The 12445-nt window shown below is 36.2% G+C and overlaps 1 protein-coding gene across 3 annotated transcripts in view; it reads right to left on the bottom strand.

Annotated features, from left to right (window-relative positions):
• Positions 1-1847: 1847 nt before the first annotated feature.
• The window catches only part of DNAJC15 (DnaJ heat shock protein family (Hsp40) member C15), an 85243-nt gene continuing 74645 nt past the window's right edge, over positions 1848-12445 (bottom strand). For 2 of the 3 annotated variants that reach the window (XM_037002102.2, XM_037002103.2), the window contains exon 6: positions 1848-3550. In XM_037002102.2, the coding sequence (XP_036857997.1) occupies positions 3480-3550 (71 nt within the window). In that variant the 3' untranslated portion in view covers positions 1848-3479. Of the gene's footprint in view, positions 3551-6068; positions 6205-12445 lie in introns of all 3 variants that reach the window. The other variant, XR_005056938.2, reaches the window with a different exon arrangement.

Below are 12445 nucleotides of genomic sequence, written 5' to 3'. Positions count from 1 at the left end.
GAAATGGTTTAAAGACTAAGTGAAACAATGTCTTCCACAATCAACATACTTTTTTCCTTACTAAACTTCTCTCCCCTTTTGACTCTATGCTGGAGACTGGCACCATCAGCTACAGTCTAACTGGCATTATATGGTCGTCTGTAATTAACTGTCCATTTGACTTATACTTGCTCTGGAATCTAAGAAATAATTGTTTGATTTTGTAAAGGTCTTTCCTGCTCCCTCAGACTGCATCTAAGCTGTAAGAACAAACAGAAACTGCAGTAACAATGAAGAACTTGTTTAAGAAGAATATGCAATGACAGCAAAAATGTAAAAGCAACCTTTACTGACCATTTTACAGATAAGAAGTTGAAGGTAGGTAGTTGTTTAAAATCCAATTTTATAAGTACTCTGCCATGTAGAGAATGACCACTGAATTAATATCTACCTAGAAAAGTAGTTGTATCATCTGAAGCTACTCTAGTTAGTTGTACTTAAATACTACATTGCCCCCAAAAAACTTTTAAAGCAATGCCTTAACTGATTTAATTAAGAGGGAAAGAAAACTCCAAACCCTGCTCTGCCGCATAATGAAGATGGCCACTAATCCTTTCACAATCCTCTGTGCCCTCTCCCTTTGAATCTAGGCAGGCTCTATGACTGTTAGAACACCTACCTGCCAGTTTTCAGACCCAGGTTGACTTTGCAGCTTCCATCTCCTCTCTCTTAGACCACTTTCTCTTGTAACACAGCTGCCATGGTGTGATGATGCTTTAGGACCCCACAGAGAAGCCTACCTAGAGTGCAAGTGAGGTTCCTGACCCACATCCCTGGTTAACCTCCCAGCCAATGCCGGTACCAACTTGCCGGCCACATGAAGTGGTTCCTTCAGCCCCAGCTGATGCTGTATGGAATAGAGGGATGAACTGTTCCCACCATATATGACCCAAACTGCAGGTTCAAGAATAAAATAAATGATTACTGGAACACACCTCAAACCTTAATTCGAGGTATTTTAAAAGATTTAAATTAATTAAGTGGAGCAGTGAAAGAAGCAACAATTATAATTTTTTAGCATTTGCTATGTGACTAAATACTTTACACACCCTTATTCCCTATAAGTACTTTATGAGAGAGGATTGTTATTCTCTATTTTACTGATGAGGAAATTATGGATTTGCAGATTAATGGTCCAAGCTCTTGTAATGGGAGGATAGTATTCAAAATTAGATCTGTCTGACTCTCAGGCACATTTTAAGCTAAGGCTGGGGCCTCATATACGGTATGGATTGGAAAATATGATGTTAAATAAAAGTTACATCCTGACGGTGCTCCAATATTTCTTAACATAACTTTCAAATTTAGCAGTAACATTTTTTGAAGCATAATATGTTGAAAACAACATTTTCTTAACACAACTGTACAGTGTCTACTATGTGCAAATGCTTCATATTAAGGAGAGATTACAAAGACGAATATATTCTTGCTCTAAACGTTCTTATACTTTAGTACAAGACATAAAACAAGTTACACAAAGCGCTGTTTCACAAGGTATCAAGCTGTAAGTACCATAAAGTGAGGAATAAAATATTATGGGAATTTATTCATTCACTCAACAAATATTTGTTGGGTGCCAATGTAGCAGAACAAGACAGATACAGTACCTGCTCTCAGCCAATAATTCACGGTATTACTTTTGCTGGTAGCACCAGAAAAGGAGGGATACATTTCAGCTTGGACTTGAACTATCCCTAAGCTTTGGGCATGTGAAGATCTGGGAATTAGGAGGGCAGTCGAGATACAGGGATAATAGCAGGAAAATGAAAAACACTGATGCGCAAGAAAATTAGGACAGGACATGCATGAGGACTTCAAAGCAAGAACCATATTTATTAATTCTGAGAATTCAATAAATTTTAAGCCAGGCCATTATTTTATGTAACAAAAGAAAAAAATACTTATTGCTTATAGCACTGGCTCTCAACCAGGGACAATTTTGCCCTCCAAGGAACATTTGGCAATATCTGCAAATGTTTTCAGTCATCACAACTGACAGGTTGCTACTGGGCCTTAGTAGGTACAGACAGGGTGGCTGGTAATCACCCTGCTATGCACAGGAGAGCTCCCCAGGAGAACCATTCAGCTCAGTACGTCAGCACTGCCAACACTGGGAACTCCAGAACATGGGATGTCATAAATTTAAAGAAGCATCTAGAGTATTAAAGAAGTATTTTAAGATAGATTAAATACAGTAGTTCAATATACCTGGGTTTACAAACCCAGGATGTGTAAAAGGATCCTGGAAAATAATGCCAGTACCCCATGTCTGAATCTGTTTTCTTACCTCTGGAATAGTAAAGTGATGATGATTGGGTGCTGTTTTGAGAAAATAATTTAATACAGTGTAAATTACAGGGCTGGCCCTTCAAGACCATGTGTCCATCCTTGCTTTTCAGAAACCTACTCTCACATTACATTATTCAGTATATCCTATTTTTGCTAATTCTGACTGCTATCAGGGAAAACAACACTGACTCACCAATCATATGGTAGATCTCTTATTGTATTTAAAACCCAACTTCATGACACATATTCTAAAAAGTTCCTCTTATGTTCTCACTTTAAAATATTCTTTTCTTCTTTTGATTTTCTTTAGCTTATCATCTGTACCTCTCAAATAATATTCATATGATTTATCTTTCCTCTAAATGTAAGTTCCTTTAGGTCAGGATCTACACCTGGTTCACATATGTAATTCTTAGAGGATCCACTATAGCACTTACACATTATAGGTGGTCAATAAATGAATAATTGAGTAATATACAGTACCAGAAGACTATAATTAAATATAAATTGCTCAGACGTCTTCCAGCTCTTTTCAGCCTTATGTCAAAGGGCTCATTCTGTAAATCTTTAATCATTTTAGTAGCTCTCCAAGTTCTCATGCTTCAGTTATAGGGTCTCAGAGAGAGCAGAGTTCTTTAACAAGTCCCAACTACTACTGTACAAAACACCATTTAGTAAACTCCATTGTTTCCGACCATTTTCCCATGGGGAGGCAGTCAGTGTTTGGTCTCAAAACATTTAAAGCACCATATATAGGCAAAGTACTAAACCCTCTGAGGAAACAAGGGACAATGTGAGTATAAATATAAGCAGTAAGAAAATTTCTACTCATTACTCATAAGTCTCAATTACATTGTGTAGGAAAGAGGAATGGGGGGAACTTAGTACTAACAGAACAAAATTCTTCAAACATATGACTATCACAGAGAAAGGAAGAAAATAAGAAAAAAGTATCAGTTATGGAATTTTAAGCTGTTCCTTTAAAATACAAAAGTAGACTATTAGTCTTTTTTATTATATACCTTAATCCTGGAATAAATGTTGTGGTAAGTACATGTATGAACATTTTGAAGGCCATGGTTTAGATTAATTTGCAGGACTTTTTTTAAAGTTCCCCCTTCTTTTCCTTCAAAATGGTCCTTGAGCATCAATCAGTGTTTGGTGGTTTCTTCTAGCAAGTCCTTTGCTTCATTTATTTTGGTTGCTAAGTAAGGAGATCCACCTGAGAGGATAAAGAAAAATAAATGGATTAAGACACACCTCATATTGACAATTTAAAAAGTCTCAAATAAAGGAAAACTTTAATTAAAGTTCTCTGGTATTTTCCCACACATTCATCCTCTGACAGATTATTTTATAAGCTGACTAGAAATCACAACAGCATAAATTAAGCTTGTTTAGTGAAGCACTACAGATACCCGACAATAAAAGAGAACCTCTAAAAAAGAAAATGAAAGAAAAGTTACGACCAGGAATAATTTGAAAAACACTCATATATTTTATTAGTCAGACATTATCATTAAAATATTTGATCAGAGAATTTCTGAAATTAAGTGGTTAGGTAAATAATGGTCTTTCTCTAAGACTTCATTTTTCTAAAGGGAAGATTACTCTTCTATAAAGGAAGATACCTTTCGGGAAGAGGTAAAGGGATAGTTCAGAGTTACCAAACCTTACATTTTCACAAAAATAAAACACGTTAGAAGAGGCAACTATGTACTACCAAGTTCTAAAAATTATTTACTAATACTAATATGCATGAGCTAATAAATGATAATAAAAATAATACTAAAGGAAATGATCTCTGTTCTCTGAAATGCTCTTCCTAGAATACATATGGGGTACAGTCTTAGGTTATGCCCTAAAATAAAACAAGTCAGTTCTTTTTTAGAACTTTGCAATGAAATTTTTCTAATGCAAACAGCAAGAGGCAAATTAAGCTTAATTTCAAATTCAGAATCATTATAAATCACAAACAGAACTTATTTGACATACAGAAATACCAGCCCCAAACTGTCACATTAAAGCTATTTAAGCATCATCATACGCCTTCTAGCTTCTAGTCCTGAATACTTTCATTCTTCATGCTCGAGCTAACAATCATACTGCATACAGTTCACCAGTTTCTTTGTGTTTGTTTTTGGTTTTTACTCCCCCACTGAATACAAACTGTCTATAGCTGTTGAAAACATTGTAAGACCTCCATAGCTTACAACAAACCAAAAACATTTGAGATAGTATTGGTTTGTAAATTGTCCTGATTTTATCCAGGACTTTTATTGGTATCACGCTACCCATTTTATAAAGGAAAAAGAAAGCAGGGAAAAACAGATCAACAAACATGGTATTGTAGTAGAAAGGGTAATGCTGGAGGAAGTTTTATTTAGCTTCTGCCCTAGAGGATACTACTGACATTTTCATATCACCATCTGAATCACTATAAACACTTATGGAACATATCATAGAATGTCCTGTACGATATACAATGAGGATATATGAGATATACAGCACGAACTACAAATGGAGTTATGAAAGTTTCCATATGCATTTGGTTATGAACTAAATTGATTTCATGATCATCTTTGAAAACGATCCTAGAATTAGGTTACATCAATCTTGTAAGCTATTTAAATGTTTACAGTTACCAAAGTAATGCCAGGTATCTTACAGAACTCAAACATACTTTTAATTGATTAGTATGCACTCTGGATATTTAAGTCATAGGCCATAAATATGCTTATTTAGCAGACAGAAAAAAATCAAAGGCACAGAAGATCAAAAGTCTTATTATACATTATATTTATTGATGGCAGTATTAGAGAAAAAAAACCAGACACCTTATTCGTAATAATGTTGAATTACACTCCTCTTTAAGTTAGAGGGACACTGGGCTTTTAATTTAAGTACATGGTAGAAACTTTGGTTTGGTTCTCCTTCTATCCTCATTCTATCTTCCTAAAACTTGGAAAAGTTCATAACCAAAAACTGTAATTCCTATAGGCCATTATGACTCAAATAAGTATCAAGCAATGGCAATCTTGTGAAATTTAGAAGGCTAAGTGAGAGAAAGGCTTTCTTGCTGGGCCTCTTTATTACTGCTGCCTGCAAGTGAGATTATGTTGTAGTGGTGGCAGCAACTGCGCTTTCTGTACAGGTCTAATGGCAGTCTATGATGTAGTTGCCTCCCTGATACAGCAGTTAACTAACTGGGGAGTCATTCTTATAGGCCAAGTCTAGAATTTCCTTCTTCAGACTTTCCAATAATCTGTAACCACTAATTCCCTATACTAAATGCTCTCTTGTTTAAAACATCTATAGTGTCTGGCACTGAATCTTAACTGATAATAACAATATAGATACAGATCTAAAAATTAATGGAAACAACTTACTTTTGAATCTTTTAATCCTGCTCAAATGTCTTAGGGGAATCATCTAGATTCCATTTAATTAGAACACTCACCCTCACACTTGCCTTCTGTACTTTGTGGTTCCACTAAATGCTGCTGGAGTTCTGCTACATTTAACTATCATGAATACCATGTTTTACACTGACCCTCCCATTGATACCTACTAGAAGAGCTGAATAAAATTCAAACACATCAGTATGAAAGCACTGGAGGTCAACCAAGACAGCCAGGTCTTGATGGCCAAGATCCTACAGATAAGCCCAACATTCTGCACTGCTTCTTCCTTCAAAGAAACTAGACACAAAATAGTATGTAATATACAATTCTACTTACATGAAATGCTAGAAAAGACAAACGTAATCTATGCTGGCAGAATGTGGAGTGGTGGTTGCCAGTTGGAGTACGGATTGGCAATGGGAAGAGGCACCAAGGAACCTTCTGAGTTTTGAAATATTCTGTCTTGATTATGCTAGAAGTTAGATGGTTATGTACATTTGTCAAAAGGCATCAAACTGTGCATTAAATAGATACACTTTATTGTATGTACACTGTATCTCAACATAGTTGATTAATAAATAAACTAGCAAACTCTACGTTGGTTACAAGAGACTATTTAAAAGAATATAAAAAGCCATATACTAACAATAAAACAAAACAGTTGACCCTTGAACAACATGGGTTTGAACTGCACAGGTTGCTGGGAGCCATGCTACTCAAGCTGTGTAGCAAAGCTCAGGCTGGAGGAAGACCCCCACAAATCAAGGGCCTTTGCAGCTGGCTCCCCCGATTACCCACCTTGATTTTGTTATTCTCCATTATACTATTGGCTTTGCTTTTGCTTGTATTTTTGCCAAAGACTAAGCTAACCTTTGCTAAGCAGCACAGAAAGGAGGAGAACATAAACTTCCCAGAAGCTCTTCAGGACAGTGCTCCTAAAGAATAGAACATGCAGGGGCCAGATGGCGATCTTGGCATAGAATATCAAAACCTGCAGGTAGCTAGTCAAACACTGACTACCCCATCTCCACCTGAGTGGGAATGCCCCCCTTGTTTGCAATGCTAGTGAAATTAGTGATGAAGAGTTATATAGGAAAATTAGAGAAATAGAATTATGAGAGATTATTGAATGGAATAACCCTGTCTGACAATCAATCTTCTCATGTTTTCTTCCCTCTGCTACTTCTATAGTTTTTCTCCTTCCTTCCTAATTATAGCCCTTTACTAGAATTTGTGCCTTATATGTGAAATTACCAAATACCATAATTTTTCAAAAAGAAAAGATACCTCAAGACAAGTGCTGGGCGTGGAAGCCACAGGGCATAAATCCTCAAAGAAGTAAAAAGCTGACATTTTCAAAAAATATTGCTTCTCTCTCACTTACCAGCTTTACATCTTCCTGTATGGCCCTGGAAGATGGCTGGTTAGCCAGAGACAGGTAAGATTCCTCACGGGAGGAACAACCTAAGACAGGCACAGTTGCAGGGGGGCCATCAGGTGAGAAAATGGGGACCAACAGAGGTGAGGCTTAGAACCTCACCCCCCAGTGTTGAGAGAAATTTTCTACACCTGTGGATGTTTTGTTGCCCTTGTCTAACTTGGATTAATACCTAGTCTATAGGCACAAACCTGATCATCTACACTTGCCTTCTTACAGTTCTAAATCATGCTTTCTATCTTTATCTTGCCTCTACCTATGACAGAATAAGTATTATAAGGGGATAAAATGTACCCATTGCATTAGAAATATAGATGATAATACCTGCCTAGCTAACTGTAGCAGTGAGTGACCTGTACTTCACCCTGAGCTGATAGACTCCATAGTCACTGCTACATACTGCACGTTTCTGTGGTCACATGCATTACTCAGAAACCACTTTGCATAGAAACGAGAGACACAATAGAGTACATGTTGCTAGGAAAAGTTTAGGTCAAGGAACAGAAAAAAGATCACCTGTCTAACACTTGGCTAACCATGTATAGATTAGAAAGAAACAGAAAGAAAAAAGCTTGCCTATGCTTGTTAATCAAAAGAACAAATAAAAAACAATCATATCCTTGTGCAAAATGGTATAAATACAGCTGTCATTGGCACTTTGTCGAGAGACCTCCTCCAACTGATTCTGTGTCCTGTCTCTCCATACGCCGACTCCATCCTGCACCTTCGGGTATCCCACCCCTAGGCTGGAGCTGGACTCCCACAACAGGTTATATTCAGATTTTTTTCAATCAGTATATTGGAAAATTTTTTGGAGATCTCCAATAATTTGAAAAAAACATGTAGACAAACTGCATAGCCTAGAAATATTTTAAAAATTAAGAGAAATGTGTCATGAATGCATAAAATACATGCAGATACTAGTCTATTTTATCGTTTACTACCATAAAATATAAATCTACTATGAAAAGTCACAATTTATGAACACTTAGGAACACACAGACTGTACATAGCACCATTCACAGTAAAGAGAATATAAACAAATTGCTGCAAATCTCCAAAATTTTTCCAAAATATTTATTGAAAAAAATCCATGTATTAAGTGGATCCATGAAGTTCAAACCTGTCTGCTCAAAAGTCAACAATACCAGTACCTAAGTTTTAGGGGAATCAAAAGTTACACACAGTTTTTGACTGCATGTGTGTGTGGGGGGGTTAGCACCCTTAACCTTCACATTGTTCAAGTACTAATAATCAGACGAAGTACATTTTAAAGCAAAATACAATACTAGGTATAAAGTAGGAAATTTCACTGTGTTCAAAGGGTGAACCTCTAAGATAAAGCAATTGTAAATTTGAATATACTTAATAATATAGCCTCAAGATATGGAAGTATGGACAGGGAAAAATACACAAATCCTCAATCAGTGGGAAAGTTAATATATTTCTCCCAGTAACCCATTTAGACAAATACCTAGACAAAAAGAAATACTAACATACTAACAAAATCATAGGATTAATAAATGAATTTAACACACTGATAGATATAATAGCAATATATGAAAAAATCCATTTTTTATGACTTAGAAATAAATAAGTATACAATATAATTTTTAAAGCAACACAATTTATATTACCACTTAAAAAATCAATACCTAGGAATACATTTTAAAAATTATGTTTATGGCTATAACCAGAAAACTGCAAAATCCTATTGAAAAAAAGATGATTTAAATAAATGGAAGGGTATGTCTTGTTCAAGGATTGGAAATTCAATACTGTAAAAGACATCTATTCTCCCCAAACAGATCTATAGATTCATAGCAATCCCAGTCATAACCTCAGGAGGTTTGTTTGTGAATATGCATATATATGCTTGTGCACATGTACATGCAAACCAATAAGGTAATTCCTAATTTATAGTAAAATGCAAAGGTCTAAATGTAGCAAAAAAACTTCCATAACAAAAAATGAAGAATTTGCACTACCAGAAATAATTTATTAACCTACACAAATTAATACAGTGTTATTGGCACAAGAATAAAAAATTAACTAACAGAAAAAAAGAGAAAATACAGAAAGATTTTCACATATATCTGGTTACTTTATTTATAACAAGGTTAATGCTGTAGATCACCTGGGTAAAGAATATGGGCCATTTGGATATCTTTATAAAAATCATTTAAACTTCACCCTATCCCACACCATATACAAAAATTGATTCTACTTTGTTAAGTATATAATTATGTAAGATACTAAAAGGTCCAGAGATTATCTTCATGACCTTGAGACAGGCAAAAATTTCTTTAAAAAAGCACTAACTGTAATAGAAAAGTTTGATAAACTGGACTACATTCAATTAATAATTTCTGTTCATGAATAGACTCCATTAAGAGTAGGCAAAAGCAAGCTATAAAGAGAAGATACCTGCAATACAAAGGACTCATATTAGAACACAAGAATGTAAGATGTTACCAAAGTCATTAAGAAAAAGAAATACCCTACAGAAAAAAGATGGATAAATGGCAGGATAGTCATACCATTGCATATTTGTATAGTGACAAAAATTAACGATTTCTTTCTACAAAGGATTTTACTACAGCATTTGCTACTACATGAATGAATCTCACAAAGCTAGTAATTGAGAGAAGACAAATACAGAAAACTACATATTATATGATTCTACTTACATAAAGTTCAAAAACAAGCAACACTAATCTATAGCAATAAAAGGATAGTGGTCACCTTTCAGGAAGTGGAGAGTGACTAGAAAAGTATGTAAGAGAGTTTTTATCTGGTTTTATTTCTTAATCTCAGTACTGGCTACAAAAATGGGTTCATTTTGTGACAATTCATAGAGTTGTATACATACAATCTGTGTACTTTTATGAACGTATATTTCAATATTTTTACTGAAAAACTAATACTGGAGATATACTGTCCTCCATGCAGTTTGATAACACTACAAATTCACAATGTCCAAAAAAATCACTGGGGTTCAACAAACCTGATCAAGGTTATGATAATGAAGATAGATAGTAACTAGGCATTATTCTAATATATTATTTCATTGGTGCTTCCAACCATCCTTTGTAGTTGCTCAGCTCTTACCCAACACAAACTACAGAGCTAATAGGAGTGGAGCCAGGACTCCCTGGAAACCTGACTCCTGAGCCTGCACTCTTCTTAATCACCACACCACACTGTCTCTCATTTTGTTTGTAAGATTTCTTGCTTATTAATTTCCTATCATATTAGGAAATTGGTAAATTGGTTTCTAAGTAGATGTTGTGAACCTTTTCTACATTCTTCAAGCCCACAATCCCATCCCAGGTCCACTTCCTTCTTGAGAAGATTGAAATCATCCTATGATTTACTTTTTAAAGTCTATATCTACCCATTAGACAACAAATATCTTGAAGAGCAGTTATGCCTCAGGTCTCTCTGTATTATCAGTACAGCTCTGAGTACCCAGAGGGGACATAAGACATGTATCTTTGAGGATAAAAAAAAAATGGTATCACTGTTCCATTATTGTTTTGTACCAAATACCAGCTTCATAAAAGTAAAACCACTCCAATAATACAGAAAACAGGTAAACAAGTGCATTAGAAGTAGGTGCTTTGAAAATATATGTCTGCAAAACACCTGGGTAAAAAACCCTAACCATCATAACATAAAAGAAGCAAATATTCTACAACTGACAATTGTTTCAAAGTTACATATGATTATTATTAGTTTCATGATTAGCATGCCAATCTGAGGAGTAAGAAGATAAATGTTCCTTTATATCCTGGGGTCTTTCATATTCACATCTTACACAAATTTTTCTATATTCCTTAACTTCATTAACACTTGTGACGTCTACATCCCAAAACTATAGGACAGAAGTACTACCATCTGCTCATTTGAAGGGTTCACAAATTCCCCCACTTTCTTAAAAGAAAGATGTTAAAATCACATGGAGGCAAATAGATTGATTTACGGTATGAAGAGTTCCACTGATCTGGCCCCCAATAGAACTGGTGAAAATTGTATTTAAAAAACCCAGCCATTTCAGACCTCTGGAAATGGCCTCAAAAGCAAAAATAAAAAAGAACACTTATTCAAGAAAAATCAATGAAAATTCAGTGTAAAAGGGAGAATCTGTGGTATTTGAAACAAAACAGGTCCTCTGTCTCCCCTCCCATCTCAGCAGGGAGAGATTCCACACTGCACTGCTAGAGTCAAGAACACTGGCCCCCTCTTTTGCTCTCTCCTAGACAAAGGGCTTTCTTTCTGGGAGAAGCAGGACCTCTGTATTTGTCTTCCTGCCCCTACCTACCTAGTAAAGTCCCAGGCAGGTCGAGCAAATGCTCTCCTTTAGGCATGGTTCCCTTGGAATACTGAGACCTCAATAGCCCTCCCAATCCATATGGGATGGTAGGCCACACCAGGAGAGGCAAGCCAAGAAGACCTCAGGGCACTGCCTCCTCTATCACAAGCTTAGCTCCTAGAGTAGGGGTTTCATTCAGAGAAAAGCTTGCCATAGTTACCATCCCCAGCTCAAGCCCTGGCAGATTTCCCTACAGAATAAACAGACCATAAAACAAGAGAGCTCCTAAACTCTTCCCAAAGGAACTGACTTTATTTGAAACAGGGTAGTCTCAAGGGCAGTTCAAGGATAGTGGAGGTTCTGGTGAAAGGCAACTGGGAGGAGATTCATGAATCTAGTGAAGATACAGCTTAGACTGTAGGTTAGGTCACAAGGGAGAACCAGGAAATAATTGTATTAAATAATATATAGAAAGTACTGTTGGGGCCAGGGAGGGAAGAAAATATGGCAGCATGAGTAGGGTGGCAGAAATCTCCTCCCAAAACCATTTATATTTTGAAAATACAGCAAATACAACTATTCCTAAAAGAGTGACCAGAAGATACAGTACATCAGCCAGGCTACATCTGTGAGAATCCAACATATCATGGAAAATGGTAATATACAAAGCCATGAACCGGTGAGACCTGAGTACTTCCCCCACCCCAGCTCACCAGCTGGAGGAAAAGAATCAGAGTGGGGAGGGAGTGGAAGCACAGGACTGCTAAATAACCAGCCCTAGTATTCTGCCCTGAGAGCACACACATACATTGCATGGTGCTCTGGATATTAGAGGAGCAGAAAAGCAAAATCTGAGACCAAGACTGAGAACAGGTTCCCACAGCCTGCTGCCCTGGGACAAAAGAAAAGCAGGCACTTTAAAAGTTTTAAAGGGACAAGGGTTTAACAGGTAGACAAAAT

Source organism: Manis javanica, chromosome 9 (assembly GCF_040802235.1).
Source record: "Manis javanica isolate MJ-LG chromosome 9, MJ_LKY, whole genome shotgun sequence".
NCBI lineage: Eukaryota > Metazoa > Chordata > Mammalia > Pholidota > Manidae > Manis > Manis javanica.
Note: the sequence above shows the minus strand (reverse complement) of the source record. Positions and strands in the feature narration are given on the sequence as shown.